General features: G+C 40.9%; 1 protein-coding gene across 5 annotated transcripts; it reads left to right on the top strand.

Moving 5' to 3' along the window:
* The first annotated feature begins 589 nt into the window (after positions 1-589).
* On the top strand, positions 590-20892 carry tcerg1b (transcription elongation regulator 1b (CA150)). Of its 5 annotated transcripts, none has more exons than XM_042498910.2 (21): positions 590-705; positions 2324-2567; positions 3715-3867; positions 4489-4768; positions 4863-5105; positions 6800-6859; positions 8693-8893; positions 10043-10149; positions 11232-11320; positions 11404-11564; positions 11910-11991; positions 12153-12288; positions 12882-12971; positions 14154-14272; positions 14526-14676; positions 15676-15840; positions 16259-16441; positions 17400-17594; positions 17811-17894; positions 18766-18866; positions 20099-20892. In XM_042498910.2, exons 1-21 carry the CDS (start codon positions 659-661, stop codon positions 20298-20300), a joined length of 3093 nt encoding a protein of 1030 aa, XP_042354844.2. In that variant the 5' UTR covers positions 590-658; the 3' UTR covers positions 20301-20892. The 5 variants fall into 5 exon arrangements, with proteins under 5 accessions (XP_042354844.2, XP_042354843.2, XP_042354842.2 ...); XM_042498909.2 differs by having other exon boundaries at positions 11886-11991; positions 17400-17579; XM_042498908.2 differs by having other exon boundaries at positions 11886-11991.
* Positions 20893-22085: the final 1193 nt, after the last annotated feature.

Below are 22085 nucleotides of genomic sequence, written 5' to 3'. Positions count from 1 at the left end.
TTTTTAGTATACATAAAATGCCAGAGTGCATAAAACAGCATCAAAATAAAACTTGTTAAAAAAAGGGTGCTAGTGGAAGATCCCCTCCACCTCCTGACAGATGTCCTTGCTAAGCCCCTAATATCCAAAAATTCAAGAAATGTCCTAAAATCCTAGCAATATCGTTAAATCCTAGAAACGTCCTAAAATCCTAGGTATGTCCTGACATCACAGAAACTTCTTAAAATCCTAGAAATGTCCTAAAATCTCAGAAATGTCCTAAAATCCTGGATACGTCCTAAAATTCTAGAAATGTCCTAAAATCAAAGAAATGTCCTAAAATCATAGAAATGTCCTAAAATCCCTCACAAAATGTATTGGACTGCTACGACTAGCCCCTGACCTCCTTTCATTTTGCAAAAGTGGCCCCCAAGCAAAAGGAAGTTCAGTAAAGTCCAACTTATTATCAACAACACCCTGCACACTGACGGAACAAAAAAAGACATAATGAAAAACGGGACCCAATGAAAGCTCAGCCAATCTCCGTGAGAAAACCATCATCCAATCAGAGCTCAAAAAACTCAGACTGCGCTATGATTGACATCACATCTTAGCGAATGGAAGAAGTAGAAACCACTATGGGGCGTTTCCAGGAAGAGAGTGGTTACATTTTCCTGTAATGGCGGACCAGACAGAGAGCGAGACTATCGGGTTCAGCGACAACAGGTCAGATAACAGCCATTAATGTGTTAAAATGAATTTGAGCTCGGTATATTATTATGCATATGATGTGATTTTATACGAAGTTGATTAGCGTTGTTTTTGGTGGACAGGTTGCGATAAACAGTGGTTTTACTTGTGAATGTAGCCATGCTAGCTAACTAGCTTGTAGCTAACTAGCCTGTGTTGCCAAGCGGCTCGTCTCTGCTCTCCGCTCGTGGCACGCGGTAAACACAGACAGTCAGATTAAACACAACCAGATGGTCCCCTTCACCTTCCTCACCAGGCCCCTAATTTGTGTTCACACACAGCTCCCGTTGTGTGTGTACGTGTGCTCTGTGTTTTAATGTAAATGTTAAACTAGCCAGCTAGCTAAGATATGCTACATTCATTAGTAGGCAGGAGCACACAACTCCGTTCATTCAGTGTTTTGTATGGACTTGCTTACTTCTTTTAGCCCAGTTAGTAATAAACGAGATTAACTACGTGTTTGATTATGTTAGGACGAAAGTGTACACTCTCAGAGTGCCCACAGGACATCACTCCGAAGAGCATGTGGAGTAATAAACACCACAGAGCTGCATAACTCACAGCACTACACCCAAAGGCTCCCAGAGCAAAAGCATCATCCACGACAGTGTGATGCATCTTCAGGGTCGTATTTCTGCAGCTCATTTGCTGTGCATAAAGCTGCAGAACCATATCAGTACAAAGCTATACAAGCAAAATAGACAAAAACGCGACATTTACGAAGTTTCTGTAATTATTTGCCAAATTAGCCTAGTTTAATTCGCAGCTTCCTTCCTAGTAAATATCTACCTTCAATACGATCTGCGTGGATTATTTAGCTAGTACCAAATATTGTTATTTTGCATGGCTGGCAATACATTGATGTAATTAATATTCTTAAATTGTGAAGCACAGTTTTGGTGCCTTAATTAACACTTTAGAGTGAAGTTAATTACTAAGCCAATTTTGTCCCAGAATTGGAATAAGACTTTATTAATCCCACAGGAGGGAAATTTACATGTTAAAGCAACTTGAGTCAGAATCAAAAGAATAAGGAATAAAGATGATTTAGTGCTAACATAAGTAAAAAATGCTACAATATATAAATTAGATGTAATTGAAATAACATAAAATCTATGTACACATTTTCCTCACACAGAGAGTGTATGTCCATGACTGATAGAGGCACAGGATCAGGGGTCGACCGATTTTGGTTTTTCAGGGCCGTGCAAGATAATATTGGTTTGTAATTTCAACAGAAATCAGCATGTTGTCTAATATGTCATTTTAATGCCAATATCTGCTGATACTGATGAAATACTGATATTATCATGGATCTCTACTTCATACTATCGTACACTCTGACGTTATTATCAGCAACTTGAAAACGTGAAGTATTGCTAGTGCCAAACGTAAGTAGGCTGGATCTCGGCCTGTGTGATATGTTGCCCAGTCTTACCTAGTAGTTACATTTCTTTTCAAGCATTACAAATACCTGCAGGCATATCATGGTTGTACTGATCAAAGTGCTCATATGAAAGGGTTTTTTGTCAATGCCATTCAGCGATCTGCCATAAAACAATGGTAGTCACTTGATATTGTTTCGTTGTATTAGAATGGCGCAGCAGGCAGTGCGGTTTCGCAGCCCTGTGCCTGTTCCTGCACCTGCGCCTGCACCTGCCCAGACCCCAGTGTTGCGAGGCCCGCCACCACTCCTTAGGCCACCACCACCTCCTTTTGGGATGATGAGGGGACCCCCGCCACGACCGCCGTTTGCACGTCCGCCCTTCGACCCCAGCATGCCACCCATACCACCACCAGGAGGCATGCCACCACCCATCGGACCTCCACATCTACAGGTGACTGTTTCCCATTCTTGTGTGACATATGTGTTTTTCTTCATGGAAGTGTTGGGCTGAACTTTGATGTTACACAGCGTTTGTAGAGAGACAAAGACCGAAACAAAATAAAATGACTGGTGCGTCCGCAGAGGGTGCATTTAATTTTATCTGTCTGATTATGTCTTTTATGTGGTATCTATAAACAAAGAGAGAAACTCCCACACACTGTCCCGCTGACTGCTGACAGTGACAGACCTTCCTCGGGTGTGTCAGATATACCTGATGAACGTCTGTTAGACCGAAACGTTGTTTAATTCGTTCAACACATGTGTCAGAAGTAAGCGGGACAGTGTGCAGGAGCTTCTCTCTTTGTTTATAGATACCACATAACAGAAATAAACAGACATGCAAGAAAGAAATTCCCCATCAGCCTGATGGACTGTCGCTACCCCTTACGCAGGGGAAGCTGAAGGAGTAAAAGTGGAAAAGTTTCCTTAGATGCCCTTGAACATATGGCAGAAAGTTAATGATGATAACTACACAATGATTACTATGTTTAGACTATATTTCATGTAACACATCATATGCATTCCTGTAACTTTCACTAGCAAACAAACCCCCCCAAAAATCTAGACATTAATGTTTTTCTTCTATTCCTACTTTTCAAATTTTACTGGTTAGTGACCATTGGCAGTGTAGTTCAATTGCATCTCAATGGTAAACACGCATGTGTTAGTGAATAAGTCCAAAGAGGAGGGTAAATCTTTCAGCAGAGACAAGATCCATAGTTTGTGTTTCAGTCAGTGAGGCAGCCATCGGGCAGTCTGCAAAGAAATTTCCCACAAATAACAGCAGCATTAGCTCCTGAAACAAAACACAAAACTCAAGACAGAATCAAGGAGGAGTGTGACTTCTGCTAATCTATTTCGACTTCTTCCTAATTGATAATAACATTTAGTGCGATTCTCTCTTGACTGATAAAATATTGACGCACAAACCTCCTAATTTGAGTTCAGAGGTTTCGGTAAGTGCTGGCTGCTGGCTAAATAGTCGACTGCTTATCTGACTGGACACCAGGGAGGACTCTTATTGGGCAATTTATATTCTTAGCACCACTCCTTGCAATATAAAAATGTAAAGCTGGGTCTCTTATCTTTTGCTGCAGAGACCTCCGTTCCTTCCTCCTCCCATGGGGAATCTGCCACCTCCTCCTGGGATGCTGTTTCCGCCTGGGATGCCCCCCGTTCCTGCATCTGGAGCCCCTGCACTCAATCCTGCAGAGGAGATCTGGGTAGAGAACAAGACGCCAGAGGGAAAGGTAAGGTGGAAGTGATATAGAAGGGCCGAGCAGGGTCCCTATACTGGTTTATGCAGTCTGGAAAACCATGGAGAACGAATCAGGAATGTTTACTTTCTAAAAGTTTTTCAAAAAGTACATTAAAGTAAACCCCTCAAGACAGAGACAACATCAGTAGTGGTTGTTTAATGGTGTGTAATTTTTTTGTCCACGAGTGGAATATTGTGTACTGATATGAGATTTTAAATACATGACTGATTTAATGGTGCTAATCACTTTAACCCTTTGAAACCTGAGCAAATTGGCTTGATTCCTTTTAGAAACATGGATCTGCAGACAATTATAAAATGTGTTGACTGGATCCAATATCGATTCTTAAGATCCGATCAGGACATCTCTACTGAACAATATCAATGAAAATCCAAGGATAGACAGTGGAGTGGAGTTTGGGCTGGCATTCTAAAGAAAAAGTCATCTTGGGAGTAATTTTAAACAAAACAAAAGTGATTATTGCAATAGAAAAAATATGTGGTGCGATTACAGAGATAGATGACAAATTGTAATTTGTTGCTAAACTTAAAATTTTTGTTACAGTTTGTTCCTGAGTTACAGCTGTTTTTTTGTCTATTATCCCCTCTACAGGCATATTATTACAACGCCAGGACCAGAGAGTCATCGTGGAGTAAACCGGACGGTGTCAAGATCATCCAGCAGTCTGAACTTAACCCTCTTCTTGTAGCAGGGTCTGCAGGGCCGGGTCCAAGTGCGGGGGTGACTGCAGCTGCCAGCTCAAGCAGTGTCAACACTACAGCCAGCACAGCAGCCGCAGCCTCTCCGACTCAGGCCCCGTCCACGACCCCCTCCCGCACACTCACCTCCAGTCCAGACTCCACCACCCCCTCCCCCTCTGTAACCATTGCAGGTAAGTACACAGGCTTATATCAACCACACACACATACACACACAGCATGAAAAAAAATAAATGTTCTGTTTTTTTGTCTTTTTATTTCTAAAAGCCACTGTTGTAGCAGACCTGTCCCCTGTTGCCACGGTGTCCTCAACTGTTGCTGTGTCTCCAGTCACTGTGGTAACTGTTTCCACGGTGCCGTCACCTGTTACGGCGGTGCAGACCATGCCACTGCTGCCTGCAGCTCTGCCTCACAGTGTGGCCCAGCCCACCGCAGCCATACCTGCCTTCCCCCCTGTCATGGTGCCTCCTTTCAGGGTGCCCTTGCCGGGCATGCACATCCCTCTACCAGGTAAGAACCGCAAACTTTGAGGGAGAAACTAACAACCCACAACATAAAGCTGTTATCAAGATACTACAGACAGGAACTGCTGTTGAGATAGTTTGTACTTTAGTAAAATAGTCCTACACAAATACTGCACTTATCTATATTGCAGATTTACTGGTCGGTTACCAGGGTACAATTTTGGTTTTAATTGTCCTAAGGCAGGGGGCTGATCCGGGCTCAGAGTGATATGTCTTCTCTCTACCTGATCAAGTCTCTCTGCAAAAGTTTCACCCATATCAGATCAAAAAATTAACTTTGTCATTTTAATAGATTTGAATCAGGTCTTTCTGTATTTGTATCAAGTAGCTTCTGAAAAAGAAGTAAGCCATGTTAAACCACACCTGTTCTTTCAGTCTGTCAGATATATAATCAAATATCGCACAGGTTCTTCACCGGCTGTTTTGTTAGAATAAGTATCACGTCAGACTCTATATTAACAGAGTCAGATCAGGGCCAAAAAAAGACTTGATCAAGGACATAGCAAATAGAGAGTATAATGTTACTAGCATTGGTGGAAAAAGTATTCAGATCCTTTACTTGAGTAAAAGTACTAATCCCACACTGTAAAAACACTCTTTCAAAAGTTTAAGTCCTGCACTGAAAATTTCACTTATGTAAAAGTAAATATATTTATAAAAAGTATCAAAAGAAAAAATACCTAATGCAGACCCCCAGACTACTGCCTCAACGGAGGTTATATGTAAAATGTGCCATAGCTATTTTTATGTAACAGTTTCCAAAAAAGCTGTGAAATTCTTCCAACTTCAAAAGGATTACATGATGCTCTCCTTGAGTCAATCCTGACAATATCCACAACGCCTCAAATTTGACCAATTTCAACGAATTAAAGTTGCATTATCTTATCGGCCTGTCAATAAAATGCTCATTTAGGGCCGATGCTGGTATTTCATTTTAAAGCCTTTATCTGCGGATACCGATGATGTGTCGATATTATCGTGCATCCCCACGGCTTACCAAAAGATCTCATCCCTTTATAGATTAGTTTATTTACTTTAGTCAGCCCAGATCTATCAGGCAACATTTTGTTTAAGGGTTGACCAACAAGTCTTGAGTGCCGGGGCTCAAATTTAAATTAAATGTTCTTGTGTGTTTGCTTTCAAGTTTTTTTTCTGTTGCTTTTCTCTTCTCCTCTGTCACGTGTGTTTGTGATTCTCTCTTTTCTCTCCCTCTGTCCCTCCTTTTGGCATAATTTGATCGTAGAGGAAGCTCATTCTTGTTGTTTATCTCAGTTTATTGTGTTCTTAGTTGGCAAAGTGTTTGGCAAAATCAGAATTACAATCAGATGGGGCCGATTTTAGATAAGCGCTGATTGTTAATCAGCTGACTAATATCAGACTGAGAGCTTCCTGATTGACTTTGAGATTTGTGCCGTTCCAACATAATGCATCCACTCTGTTAAGCCTCAAATTAAATCTTAGTTAGTAAACTTAATGCACGCTGTGCTCATTCCTAACATCTCTCAATAAGCTTCAGGCACATGAACATCAAAAGTGACAGAGTAACTGTTGTAACAAAATTTGGGTGTGTGTTTTGTCTGAGTGGGGCCACACACACAAACTCTTACACACACCATGGTAGCTCATGTCTAGTGTCCTGCTGTGTTCAACCAGATGCTTGCTTGTCCGTTGTTCTTGCAGGTGTAGCAATGATGCAGATAGTAGGTGCCCCCTGTGTAAAGGCAGGCCCCAGCCCCAACGGTAAACACCCAGCCGCTCGCATCTCAGATCTACAGTAGATGGCATGGTAGTGAATGGTGTCTACATGAGTCATATGGTATATATGGGAACCCTCAAACAGTGGCATGGTGGTGAATGCTGTGAACATGATCCATCCGGTGTACAGTAGAAATTTCCTCCATTCCAGCAGGCAGAAGCAGAACAAGCAGTTTTATGTTTTAAAGCCTTGTTAAACTCATTTATGATTATTCTTACAGACTCGACATGTTTGGTTTACTCTGGAGTAAAAACGCAGAGCTACAAGGCATAAAACTTGTCATCACTGGTGTAATTCTTAAAGATATTTTCTTGATAAAGGGACGGTTCTCCTCAAAATCCAAAACGCATATTTTTCCTCTCACTATGTATCCTTGTAGATTGTTTTGGTGTTAGTTGCTGAGTGTTGGGGATATTGGCTGTAGAGACGTCCGCCTTCTCCTGAATATAATGGAGCTAGATGGCTCTGCGCTTGTGGCGTTCACAGCAGTGTCTCTTTCTAGAAATCATGACCTGGTTGCTCAAGATAATCCGCAAACCTTGTTTGCAGTTTCATGTAGGAACTTTTTACCAAATTACTTCTGCTAACTAACTGTATCACTGCAGAAGGAAAGGGATGATCACACCGAGATGCATCGCTAGAAAAGCGTCGCCAGGAAAAAACATTGTTTCCCTATGGTGCAGTGCAACTGTCAGGTGCTCCTCTCTTGCAGCTTCGTTACTTGTTTTTCTGGTGGTTTTTGGGCGTGCATAAAACTTTAAATATTTTCAACTTCGAAGCTCAAGGCGCAGAGTCTCACAGCACATCGATGACATCTTTGGCCATGCGCAGCAGTATGTGCACACAGCCCTGCTCCACAGGAGCTCCACGCTTTTGGTGCATTGAGCACCACAAGCCCAGTGCCATCTAGTTCCATTATATTGGAGAGAAGGCAGACACTTCTACGTCCGATATCGCCAACACTTGGCAGCTCACATCAAAACAATCAAGACTAATAAATAGAGATAATATAAATATTATTTAATTTTGTGTTGAACTGTCCCTTAAAATTCTAGTTTCTGCTTGTTCCAAACAAACCGAAAAGAAAATTAGTTCCAAGGTGCAAACACTAGAGAGAGGACACTTGAAAAATTAGCATCTAAATTGTTAGATTGGGCCGAGTTGTCGATTGTTAAGATCAGGCATTTTGAGGTGTGTTGTCAGTAACTGTAGTTTAGACTGAGACCATCTTTGTTAGTTCCCATAAGGCCAACTGCTTTTGCCTCGTAGTATTTCAGTAGCATAGCAGTTAGGGCTACATGTTGTGGTTATGCCTTCTTTTGTGGTGTGTGTGTGTGTGTGTGTGTGTGTGTGTGTGTGTGTGTGTGTGTGTGTGTGTGTGTGTGTGTGTGTGTGTGTGTGTGTGTGTGTGTGTGTGTGTGTGTGTGGTCACTGCTTTGTCTGTTTGTGTATGTGGCCTGTATTTGTTGTCAGTCAGTTGTGCTTCTTGAAGACATCTTTAGACGAACAGTTTCTTCCACGAATGATGATTTTTTTTCTTCCTTTTAATTTACTCACTTACCTGATATCTACCCCTCACGATGAACAGGCAAACATGTAGAGGAACAGGCTTTTTTAAGTTGCAGTGAATCCACTTTATTCTGCCTTTGGCGCTCCCTGTCTTACCTCTGGTTTTGTTAATACATAATCGATTGTAAGCTCTGGGAAAAGACATTTCACATAGAGAATAGTCCACCACAACTACTATTAGTGTCTCAGGCAGAAAGATGAGTCTCAGCCAATCATGGTGTGTCTCTTTCCTCTCTGACTAATGACAGGAATGCTTCCTGGCATGGGCCCGCCTTTAGTTTCCATGATGCACCCACAGCTGGCTCTCTCGGCAGCTCCTGCCTCCATGGCCGGATCATTGCAGCTCCCCGAGTGGTCAGAGTACAAAACAGCTGATGGGAAAACGTACTATTACAATAACCGAACACTGGAGTCCACTTGGGAGAAACCACCGGCCCTGCTGGAGAAAGGTAGGCACTGCTGACTGGTGCACAAACAAGCTTCCTCAGGCCTGACTTGGTGGGATGATATGCTTGGCCAGGAGTGGAACATAGATGGATTTTGGTTGATGATTGGTGCTAGGCTAGTTTCTAGTATCACCAATGTCAAAAGCTTTACCCACTTTGATTTTCAGCTCACCAGCACCACTGAGTGCATGCACAAAAAAGTCAAGTTTCTACCCTTATTCCAGATAAGATAATATTAGTTATGTCTACATGTCTAATGAAAATGAAAATTCCACTCCCACTCTTGTTTACATGCAGCCGTGTATGCTCAGATTTGCGTGCCTTAACATGTCGTCTCATTATAAAATACGGAAATGTAGAATAGCTGGAGCAGCTTGTCAGTTTTCTTCTTTGCATCAAAATAGGATGTTTACAAACTTTCCTTCTGTTGGCGGGCTTGATGTACAATTCAAGCTCAGCCTTCCTCTTTCATTCCTTCCTTCACCTTGGTGAAAGGTCGGCGCTGTGATATCTGTGCATATTCAAAAACCTGTTGATATTCAAGTCAGTCGTTTTTAAAAGTAGGTGTGTTCCTTCTTCCGACCAGAAAGGAGGGCTTTTCCACATGTATTTCCACCGTGGATGTATTTGCAAACTGTTGGCGAGTTGGTTTGCATACAACGTATCTACCACAACGCACAGAGCCAGCTGTAAACAGACAAGAGGTTGTGTGTCGAAAAGTAAAGTAAAAACCCCAGTTGAGAGACATATTCCGATTCGGCTGTATTCATGCCTAAATAATGCTCCTAAAACCCGAATATCGTCATATCCCATGTTGTAATGTTTTAATCACAAAATGCTAAATTCGGAAAACAGCCTAATTCAGAATATTGAAATGGAATATGCTGTTTATAAGACCCACATCAAATTCAGAATACTATCGTGTTTGTAATAATTGTGGACTATTAATGTGCATGTAACCGTAGCTAGTGTCATTTTTCAAACAAGATGTGTCCTGATCCCACATTAGCTGTCTGAAGTTTTACCAGTGTAACTTGCAGCAGGTATGACTGATAACTAGCAGGTTAAGCTACGCTACACCACTTTTCCTTTTACTGTTTCCTGACAGTTTATTTGTGTGTGTGTGTACCTTTTTCTCCACGCTGTCCTCAGAAAAAGAAGCAGAAAAGATCAAGGAGCGTCTGGCCCAGGAGGAAGCTGAGGCAATGGAGATGGAGGACGAGGAGAACAAAACAGAAAACACTAATAATGAGAAGGAGGTATGTCAAGAGTTAAACTGCCTGGTTTAACAACAAGAAACACTTTGCCTCAAATTGTCTGACACAAAAGTGTGTTGTTGCTGTGTCAGTAACTAAATACAGTATTGTCATTTTGTAATAGTTTTTCATTATAATATCTCAGAATGCAAGATATACTTCTCACTGCACAGCAGACTATACTAAATTACTAGAGTTTAATGGTATATAATGAAAGACTAGGGATGCACAATATTGGATTGTTTGCCGATATCCGGTATGCTGACACCTAATTTGGCTGATAACTGATAACTGATACCGATGTTGATATTCACTTTTTTTCCCACCAAATTTCAGTGATCATCAAGTCTCTTCTGTAGAGGAATTAACATTGTATTATGCATACTGTTAGAATGAGGGCCCACCAGCAGATGGAGACATAAACAATGCTTTTCAGTATATGTTATATTCATTTATTGTGTAAAATTTAGAAAAATACTTTAGTTTATGTTTTGTGCATGTTCCCTTTGTCAAAAAAGAGGTTTGTGATATCTGCAGAAAACAGCATGTTGGCTGATTCCAATATTTTTTCAATATATGAGTATTTCATACCAGTGATGTGCCGATATTATTGTGCATCCTTGTTGTAAAAGTTTCAGACATGACATCTTTAGGGTATTATTTGGTGATATTAATAATTGTAAAGGAAGGCAAAGGAAATACTTTTATGATAACCAAGTAGTTATGCAAACATCTGCCTGTGGTACACAGGTCAGGTGGGTTTGGGTAAGCTTAGGAGAAAACATCGCTGCTTTGGGCAGGTGTGTAAAAAAGTGTCAAAGCAGCATTTAGAGTAAGTAATTAATAAATTACAGAATGGTTGAATGCATTAGTTCAGCTTGCTGATTATCTTACAGTAGATACATTTGGTGGGCCAAAATGGACTTACTGTTGTGCAGCTGAGTTTAAGTCTAATAATTTTAGTGAGAATTCCCTGAAAACAAGAAAAACTTTGGATGTGTATTCACGGGAGTCCTGTTTCCCAGGATTAAACCCTAGAATGTAAAAGTTACAACAAACAAATTTTTCCCTCTCTTTCCCTCAAGGAACCTAAAGAAGAAGAGATGACAGAGGAGGAAAAAGCAGCACAGAAAGCCAGGCCTATAGCCACCAACCCAATCCCTGGCACGCCATGGTGCGCCCACCACATCACAGCCCTCACTTTCTCTCCACTCTGCTTCATTGCAACAAACATAATGATTTTATTTTTAATATCAGGTGTGTGGTATGGACGGGTGATGATCGCGTGTTCTTTTACAATCCAACGACGCGGCTGTCCATGTGGGACCGGCCCGAGGAGCTGGTTGGTCGAGCTGATGTTGACAAGCACATTCAGGAGCCGCCTCACAAGAGAGGCCTGGAGGAGGTCAAGAAGACAGGTTAGGACAAACACATGTCCACGAGCAGTCAGTAATAATGACATTCAACTCAGTGCTTTTTAATATTGTGAACAATTAGACAAGTACTTTGTCAGCAGTGTTGATAATATGACGCAATTACATGTTTAAAGTCACAAAACCAGCGGCCAGAAACACAGGTGCACTAATGGCTTTTATGCAGAGCAAGACATTTTTATTTTCTGTGTAGTCAAGGGCACAGTCTGTGATTCAGATGTCAATCAAAATTATAAGAGTGTTGCCATCACTTAAATCATCTCTTATATGCTGTATGCTGCAGTGTGTGTATTATTTATTGTGTAGTGTTGTCCGTGTGTTCATACACAGGTGTCAGTAAGGAGGAGCCAGAACTGGCCATTACTACTGAAGAGAATCAGGACGAGGAGCCAACCAAAGCAAAAAAGAGGAAGTAAGTCCTGCACGTCCCCTCTTTACTTAATGCTGTAGCGCTGCATAAACAGTCATCTTATCTCTTTCTTTTTCTTTTTTTCATTCTCTTCTACATCATCTCTCCACTCTCATTTGTCATCCTCGGCACCCTTCCTGACCGTTGTGTTTTCACCCTCACAGGAAGGAGGAGGTGAAGGAGGCAGACTCTGAGAAGGAGGCAGCCATGGAGGCAGAGCTCCGAGCTGCCAGAGAACGAGCTGTAGTGCCGCTAGAGGCCCGGATGACCCAGTTCAGAGAAATGCTGCTGGAAAGAGGGGTAACACAACTTTCTGCCTTTTTTTCATAACAATGTTATGAGTTTTGTTTTTTTTTGTTTTGTTTTGTTTGGGGTTTTTTTCAGTTTTAAGGGGCATTGACAAACGGTTAAATCTTTCAACACAGTGATTCTGAAACACGATTTCAGTAGTATATACCCATGCTAAATATTTTTTTAGTTTTGCTCCCTCACAAACCATTTTTGGTAGAAACACAGTGAAAAAACATAAGCGTCACTGTGTTTGACAGTTTATGGCAGTTAAGCAATTCAACAGGAAACAGAAATATTGATTTTCCAATGTTGAACTAGACCTGCAACGGTGAGTTTATTAGTTGTCCAATATTAAATTAATTGGCAGCTAATTTGTTATATGCTTAGTATTTTTTGGGGGGGGGGGTCAGACTGTAAATCAGACTTGCACTTTTTAAAAAAAATATTTTAGAAATTATGCGTGTATGCCATTTTTTTAAATCTCATGTTTCCCATTCAGTACTCAAGTGTGCCCACTGAGGTACCTATATCCCCATTTGAGACACACTGTTTTAATGTATACAAGTTTATACTTTCTAATGCCAACATTGTCTTTCATGTAGGTGTCTGCATTCTCAACTTGGGACAAAGAGCTTCACAAGATTGTGTTTGACCCACGTTACCTTCTGCTCAACCCAAAGGAGAGAAAACAGGTTCAGTTTCTCTTTTTTCTCAAGTGTTTTTCTATCACACCTCACTCAGTACGTTTACATGATAGAAAAAGTCGATTTATTGTTTTAGTCCGTCCTAAAACTGGACCTTTAAAATAAATGTAAACATTTTAGTCCGGCTGAAATTGGACTTAATTGAATCTCTGAAAGTCGGACTAACACACCTGGATATTTCAATTGGAAGTCGAGCTCTTCCGTCATGTAAACACCTCAGTCGGACCTGAACTAGCCTAGATGTTCTGCGCGTGCTCCTGGTCGCCATGCCAGCCTCCCTTGGTGGTTAGGGATAGTGACCGATACTTATTTATGATAAAGGAAGGGGTGATGCAAAACGGGTAAAGCATTTTTTTTTAAAAATTAAGCACTGGGGAGAGACTTTATTACATTTTTTATTTTGGCTGAGATGAGAGACACAACTTTTAGGTAGTATTTTATATTTATTTTAAATATAAAAGTCATACCCTGGCCACCTCCCTCCTCTGATAAATGAAGTACAGTCCCACAACACCGGCATGGAAGCTAAGCAATGTGCTGCTGTGGACGGAGCCGTAGAAAAACATAAATGTACACTGTGTTTGAATAGCTGAATAGTTGTCTTTAGTCTTTACCTTGCACAATAGCTGATCGAGGCAGCGGTAGACGAACAACTCTGCTGTTCGGTGGAGTAAAATAACTGTTTTTCTCAATAGAGTCTGGTGTTTTGATATAACGGCTTCAAATCTCCGTCATTAGGTGCTGTTTTACAGCAAGTTAATGCGGTGAAAATATTCTAATTATAGTGTATACTTAAACTGATGATGCGTCCGTTTTCTACCCCAAAGTTTTTGTAAAGAAACATTGCGATTCTGTATATAATAATATAGATATAATAATATATATAAATAATATGGGTCTGTAGCAACTAGCTGAAAGGGGGCATATCTCCACCTACAGTGGCTAGTCGGACATACATCTGTCAATAAATCGATTCTCCCCAGTGCTTGTATACTGGGACAAGGACAGTAGTCCAGTTAAAATGGCCTCATCGACCTGTAACGCTCAACTAACCTGAACATGTAAACCTACTGAGTGTTACTCATTCTCACTCTCTAATATAATTTTGTCTTGTACTGGCTTTTTGTGAAAATCCTTTAGTCATAGTTCTGTGATTTTTGTCCACTTCAGGTGTTTGATCAGTATGTGAAGACACGAGCGGAGGAGGAGAGGAAGGAGAAGAAGAACAAGCTGATGCAGGCCAAAGACGAGTTCAGGAGGATGATGGAGGAGGCAAAGTTCACACCGAGGTAAACAGACAGGGCCGTTTTTATACTAGTACTTTGTTATTTAAAGGCCAATATTGATATTTAACACAAGTGAAACAGATATGTAATTTTATTGTACAGTTTTTTTACAATCCCCTTGTTTTTCTGGAGTTTACACAAGATATTAAATCACATAATATATTTTTTAGTATTTAACATAATAAGTCATTGTTTTTTTCCTTTCTTATTGTGGTGAATAGATCATTTCAAACTTCTTTTTTTGTAATCTTCATAGAACAACTTTTAGTGAGTTTGCAGTGAAGCACGGCCGAGACCCGCGATTTAAGACTATCGAGAAGATGAAGGACAGAGAGGCCATCTTCATGGAATACATTACCGCCATGAGGAAGAGAGAGAAGGAGGACTCCAAGTCCAGAGGAGAGAAGGTATCCAAAAACACGTTTCCATCAGGCTTTCGGTATGGTACCTTTGGAACCAAAATGACCACCTACGAAGAGATACCTAGATCTGTTTTGTGTTTTCACCACAGATAGTTCTGTTATATGTGGGTGGGATTATTGTCCCTCACTGCTCCGTCCAGCAGCTCTTGCTGTGTTTCCTTTTTCACGGGTGATACAGACTTGAGTCTGCACCCTGTTTTTCTTCCACAGAACAGGACTGCACAAAAATAAGCAGACTGCAGTGAGAGTCTCTCTATGGGACATTTATAAATAGCAGGTTTGTGAATTTACTCCTTGTCAGGCAAGAGTGGGGATTTATTTTGCCCAAGCACACCGAACAAAGCTCCGACAATCTGACACGTTAGTTTTGTCAGTGAGGATTACATTTCACATTTAAAGTTGCCGGCAGTCAGCCCAGTAAATTAAAAAAATAATGTTTTCAGTCTACAGCTGCTGCTAGAGACTGCAAACATCCTTGCATTGTATAGTTGTAATTTACTAATGTATGAAAAAACCAGCCAGTGGAAAAACCAGCCACAGCTCAGCCCTGCTGAGCTCTGGGTGTTGATATTTTACTGACCAATCAACAGACTACAGCGTTTCTAGCTACACCTATTAGTACGGGATCTGTGTGCTGGGTACCCCAAGCAGAGAGGTGACCAAAATTGAGGATTGTTCCAAAGGTTCCAAAAGCACCGTCCTCAGCTTTACTCAAAGGAAATGCAAAAAAATGTTTACAGAGCTGATCTGAATTGTACCAACCTGCTGGTGGAAACGCCACAAAACTTAAATATGAATGTACGATATCTCTGTAGAATAACACTGTGGTGTTTTTAAGGTGAAGGAGTTTGAAAGACTATAAGTTAAGACCTCTGCAGGACTAATACTATCTGCATGCATACTGCTCTCCTGCTGATCATTTGATTTTGGACAGATTTCCAATTTAGATTGGTGTGTGTGTGTGTGTGTGTGTTTTGCTCCCAGGTGAAGCTAGACTTCTTTGATCTCCTAAGTGAGCAGCACATAGAGGGAGGCCAGCGGTGGAGCAAAGTGAAAGAGAGACTAGAGACTGACTCACGATACAAGGCTGTGGAGAGCTCCGCACTCAGAGAAGAACTTTTCAAACAGTACATGGAAAAACAAGCCAAGGTAGGAGCAGCTCTCTGTGTGCAGAAGACAATGGTTTCAGTGTGTGTGCTGGCGATGTGTGGTCTGCGTCAGAGCGAGTTTGGCAACTGAATATTTATGTTGGAAAAATTATTGATACTTTGATACTTTGATACACAGAGTGCTCAAAGCAATAGTTTTCTCGGATCATGTAGCACCAATTTCAAAAGTATTTGCATCTGTCTGCTGCATAGACATCCTAGTTTTATTGACAGGCTATCTTTCCCGTAGTGAAATACGTCTTTAGTCGTCAGGCAAAACTTAGTAAGATTTATTCCACCCCAGTGACAACTTTGATGTTACTAACTAACCCTGATGCTCTGATTTTGAGCGTAGTCCTCATTGTCGGCATCACATGACAAATGACACTGATGCAGACCTCATGTTTCATCCTCCACAGAGCGTGGACATCGATAAGGAGCGAGAGTTGGAGCGGCAGGCTCGTATCGAGGCCAGTCTCAGAGAGAGGGAGCGGGAGGTGCAGAAGGCTCGATCAGAACAGACCAAAGAGATCGACCGAGAGAGGGAGCAGCACAAGAGGGAGGAGGCCATCCAGCATTTCAAAGCTCTCATGTCTGATATGGTGAGACGCTCTGCAGTTTTTTCATTTTCTTGTGAAACTTGCTGTCATGTGATAAAACAAATGTATTCAGACAAGGCATGGTTGTATGTCAATTGTGAGCCCCTTTATAAATGAGTCAGATTTTACAGCTGTGACTGCGACCGACTGCAGGGATTACCATAGAGGATGTTTTAGAGCACTTTCTTTTTTTCCCCACAATATTAGTTAGATTTTCCATGCTTTAAAACACAGTTTTTACAATCCTATAACACATAAGACATAGTTGTGTCTTATTACAGAGCATAAGAGAGAGGGAAATAAAAAATAGAAAGGAAAAAATACATAAAATAAAAACAAAATTGCTCCTCAAATGTCAAAAAATGGTAGTCTATACAAAATGGAGTACAATAATTACAATAAATGCTAAATATGAGATGTATTTAAAAAAATAAAACGATAATTTACTCAGGCTCAGAATCTGCGTGGTCCACAAAAATTAGTCATTCACTTAATCATGTAACAGATCTAAATCCTTTACATAATTTGTAAAGGGGCTTCATCTGTTCTCAAATATATGCTGTTTACCTTTTAATATTTAAGTTATCCTCTCTAATGAAAGGCTTGATAACATCACCAATACATTTTAAAGCATAAAGCAAGCCAAGGTCTATGAATGCTTGTTCGTTTTGGCTATAGTTATATTTCACTGGATACAGGCCCAACAAAAAAAGCTTCAGGCCCAGCGGGATTCTTTTTGAAATAAACTTCTTGGTTATAACTCTCACCTCCTCCCAGAATGTTTTCATGTTCTTACACCACCAAATAAGGCGAAATAATGTTTTAAGAGCACTTTCCAAACATGTGAGAAATGCAGATACCTTGGCCTGCGCAAGACTAACTTGTGTCATCATAGTTTGACTTTGATCCCATGTAACATTAGATTCAGGTGTTGAAGTGTTCGGGTTCAATCATTCCTCAGGTACGGTCTTCAGATGCAACGTGGTCAGACACTCGTCGTAACCTGCGGAAGGACCATCGCTGGGAGTCGGCATCACTGCTTGAGAGAGAGGAGAAGGAGAAGCTGTTTAACGAACACGTAGAAGCACTGGCCAAGAAGAAGAAGGAACATTTCAGGCAGCTACTGGATGAGACCAGCATGGTGAGAAGTAAAAAGGTGCCAAAAGCAGGAAATGTCACCTGTACTAAGCTCTTCAGTTTGTCTATGTTTGCTTTTTGCTTGTGTGCATTAAGAACTTTAAACCAGCATGGAAGGAAACTTACACTCTGCAGCTTTTAATGTCGTGTCTGTTTATGTGTTTCATCAAATATGATGGACTTTCTTCAGCTTGATCCCTGATAACAGTTTATAAGCTATTTTTTTGTGTTGTAGATCACTCTGACAACCACATGGAAGGAGGTGAAGAAGGTTATCAAAGAAGACCCTCGCTGTATTAAGTTCTCCTCCAGCGACAGAGTAAGCTGTATTATTTTGTGTGAATAATTGTAAAGTGATACAAGATTACAGACACTTTCTGACAACAATTACAGAACAGAGTTCTGTGAACCAGACACACTGTAGCTACATTAGAACATTTTTAAGCAAAATGATGAAAGAAAAAAAAGGTCTAGGGCTATACCAAACACAGAATTAATGCCAGTCCAGTCAGATTTGGCTGTTCAATACGAATATTGTACTATTTATTTCCATTTACAGTTTTTTGCAGACAGTACATATCAAACAAAAGCCAGATAAAGTGTCGTTTTAAGTTGCTGTGAGCTGTAAATTTTTTACTTCTCAGCAGAAGAGAGAAGATAATGTTTTCTCAAAGCTTTACAGATCCTCTGTGCAGCTTCCTGCGTCCACACAACTGCTGGTACCAAAGACTGGTGTTAAAGTAAATAGTGCTCAATCTGCTCTAAAAAACACTGTACAACACACTGGCTAGAAAAAAAAAAACAGCCCCAAATGCTCGACTTAAAGCAATTTCAGTCGGCTGAGGGGTCTCCGACTTAGAATGTCTGACTAACGTCTGAATCACCTTTCCTTAGCGTAACTGCTATTTTGTTATGAAATAAAGTCCCGAATTTTTACCTTAAAATCTCCATAATAATACATGGACAAGTGGTGAGATCCCTGTGGGTACATGTGACCCTCAGACAGAGGAGAAATCACTATTACTACTACTACTTTAGCACTAGTAAAACTATTCACTCTGATTAAATACCATTACAGAAAGCTAACCTCTGCTTACATTTGATCGGTCTGACTGGGGTCTTAGGTTGTAGCAGTTTCATCCATTTGCTCTGAATTTTCATGTCTTAAGTGTTAATCTGTGTGTTTGTAGAAGAGGCAGCGGGAGTTTGAAGACTACATCAAAGACAAGTACATCACAGCCAAAGCTGACTTCAGAACCCTGCTGAAGGAGACAAAGTTCATCACATACAGGTCTGTACACTCACTTTCACTTACCAGAAGGCAAAATCAAAACAAGTGTCATAATAGCAATTTAAAAATTTCAAATTGTTTTATACATAAATATACTTATTTTTTCCCAAAGGACATTGCAATACAGTTAAACACTGCAGGATGTACAGACAGTTAGTCACCTTTATTTATACAAGCAATCGCACTGATTGATATACAGGTCAGTTTAAGTGGTAAATATTCAGTGATCACCTTGTGAGGTCACATACACAATCCATCTTTCCCAGTACTGCAGAAATGTATCAGTCTTTGGTGGAGGTTTGGCCTGTAACCCTTTTCATGTTACAGCTTTCTTGCTGGCAGCTAGTATTATCTTTAGTTGGTATTTGTCTTGGGCCAAAGGATGAGCCGCAATGTTGCCCAAATAGATAATAATAAAGGAGCGGTCAGTTTCATCACCAAATATGCAGTAGATATAATCTGATACTGTTCCAGGCCAGAAATCTAGAGCCCAGTTCAGACCAAAGATTCACAACAAGACGAAACTATTTTAGAAGGTTGCAGAGAAAAGTTGCAGCAGCGTGAACAGACGGGTCACAGCTTGACTCAGGACAGCTGATGAACTCCACTTGTCATAGCTGAGCAGACTGTGAGAAAAACATTTTTTTGAATGTATGCATGAAATCAGTCCTTTTTTCATTTTTGGGTCTGTTAACTTCGGTAAATGATTTGATAATTCTGAGACAAATAGCATTTGAGTTGAGGGAAACTGCAAACATGTACACACAGGATGTGATGGCACCACCTATAGACTGCCACTGTGCAGCGATCTGCCTTTTTTTGATCAATCAAATCATTTGACTTGAAGTGACTTAATGCAAAGGAAGGTCTGACAGTACGAAATTGTATCTTTGTAAAAATGTTTTAATTTTAAGAAATTATGGACATATTAATGATGGAGTTATAGATCATAAAAGAAGAGAAAGGAGGGAATTTAAGGAATACAGAAAGACAAAAATAAAAACAAAACATATAAATTTAGTATTATTATTATTATTAATAATGTTAATAAAAGGGTACATAAATGTAAGTTCATATGGAATAATTTAACTGGTTAGATAACTCAAAATTGTATCTCGTAAAGGGACTTAAACCAAAATCTGAACAGCAGCTGTTGTACTTAATATTTTTCACAGAATCACCATCCTGCCTCTGAGTGCTTTCTGCCTCTCTCATGTCCTCCCTCCCCTCAGGTCGAGAAAGCTGATTCAGGAGTCAGAGCAGCATCTGAAGGATGTGGAGAAGATCCTCCAGAACGATAAGCGGTACCTCGTTCTGGAGTGTGTCCCCGAGGAGCGCAGGAAGCTCATCATGTTCTACATCGAAGACCTGGATCGCCGTGGCCCACCGCCTCCCCCCACTGCCTCTGAGCCCACCCGACGCTCTACCAAGTGACCAACCGCATCATCTTCTCGGCCGGTTCCTACTCCACCTCGCCCTCCCTTTGGCCAGAGCATGATCTCCCCTGATCACCCCCTAAACCCCGCCCTCCCGGCCCACGGCTGGCCTCTCAGTGTTATTGCTGGGGCTCATGTTGCTTAGAGATGTACCATAGAGATGAACGGTTAAGGTCTCTGTGTTATGTCCACTCTTAGCCCTGAAATTGCCCTGCATTTAACGCAACAGCAGGGAACAGAGGTTACCTGATCTCAAGGTGACCCTTGAGCCCTCCCCTCTGACTGACCACGTTAGAGGGAGAGGGATTGTGATGAGGCTGCTGCCCGAGCAGCCACAGAGGTGTAAGATAGCTGATGTAAATGAAGATGCGTGTGTGTGTGTGAGAATGCATCTTTGTGTGTGCGTGTGATGTGTGCGTGAGTGCGCGTGTGTGCATGTGTCTGAGGCGTCCTTAAGCCTTACTGCTCCACTGTGCCAGTCATTGTTTCAGCGGCTCAGTGTGAATGTTAGTTTCTGCTCAGTGGTTTACTCCGATGTTGCAGCAATTTCTCTGTTGAATGAAATAAAGGCAACTTCCACTGTTTTTCAATACGGTGTCCCGTGGATTTTTAAAGATCATCTTTTGGGCTTTTTTACCTTTTAGATGATAGAACAGCTTACGTGTGAAAGGGATAGAAAGAGTGGATGACAGGCAGCAAAGGGCTGAGGCTGGAATCAAACCTGCTGCGGCGAGGATCTAAGCCTCTGTACGTGGGGCAACCGCTCTAACAACTGAGCTAGAGGGTGTCCCATCTTGTGGATTTTTATGAAAACTTTCTGCTTTTGTGAAGATATTACTGGAGGAAGCTTTGATCCATATGGAGAAAATAATGCTGACATGTTTTCTGTGTTGACAAGCATATGCTGAGTCATGTTTTATTTAGGGACCGTTCTTTACCTTTTTAGAGGATGGGGTGGCTGGTCTATCACTGCAGCTCAAATTTCATTACAAGTGCTCTTCCTCCTCTGCCTCTCAGATTTTCTATAAAACTTTATTTCACACTTTTGAGTCCTTATTAGAAAAAACAATAAATAACAAGGACAACACAGAGATACTATCACTACAGCTCATCAGTTAATTGTCCATCTCGGGAGCTTCAGCAAAACTCTTGAGTACTTCATTAAAGGCCACCTGAAGCCTTTCCTTCTTTACTTTCCTATAACTGCACCACAGATGGGCTGTGTTGAGCGCAGCACAGTAGGCTCTAAAAAGGGCTGTTATTACATTATCCGCAATCATCTGAAATTTGCACGCCAGCAAATTGGTTCGTGCATGCAGTTTGTAGCACTGGAGCTGTACATCATCATCACAAAGATCATCCCTCATGATGTGACCCAAATATCTCACTTTGTTCACTACAGCTAGCTGTTGGTCTGCCATGAAAAAAATGAGGGAATAATTAGTTTGTAATCCTCCTTGGTTTTAAAAATCATAACCACATTATTTTTAGGCTTAAATTTAATGTCATCCTGTAAACCATAGCTTAAGCAAATTCTGGGCAGTTGCTGTAAGTCAGCACTGTAAGGAGAAAGAACTACTGAATCATCAGCATACATCAGTCGGTTAATAATAGTATGGTATGGAAGCCCGAAGTGGCCATACATTCATACATTTTTTTCCTTCGTTTTCCCAAGATAATGTGATATTTTTCTGAGGGAAAAAATTGTATGAGTGTATGGCCTCTTAGGGCTTCTGTAGTATCCCCCACCACACATCCAGGTTTATATTCTTTTAACTTTTTG

Source organism: Plectropomus leopardus, chromosome 15 (genome assembly GCF_026936395.1).
Source record: "Plectropomus leopardus strain MGB_pleo_1.0 chromosome 15, ASM2693639v1, whole genome shotgun sequence".
Classification (NCBI taxonomy): Eukaryota; Metazoa; Chordata; class Actinopteri; order Perciformes; family Serranidae; genus Plectropomus; species Plectropomus leopardus.
Note: the sequence above shows the minus strand (reverse complement) of the source record. Positions and strands in the feature narration are given on the sequence as shown.

Excerpts from the sequence above, each read along its gene's own strand:
- tcerg1b (XM_042498908.2), top strand. The coding sequence starts at position 659 with ATGGCGGACCAGACAGAGAGCGAGACTATCGGGTTCAGCGACAACAG. Across the intron at positions 3,868-4,488 it reads ACAAGACGCCAGAGGGAAAG|GCATATTATTACAACGCCAG; the intron begins GTAAGGTGGAAG and ends TCCCCTCTACAG. Across the intron at positions 8,894-10,042 it reads ACCGGCCCTGCTGGAGAAAG|AAAAAGAAGCAGAAAAGATC; the intron begins GTAGGCACTGCT and ends CGCTGTCCTCAG.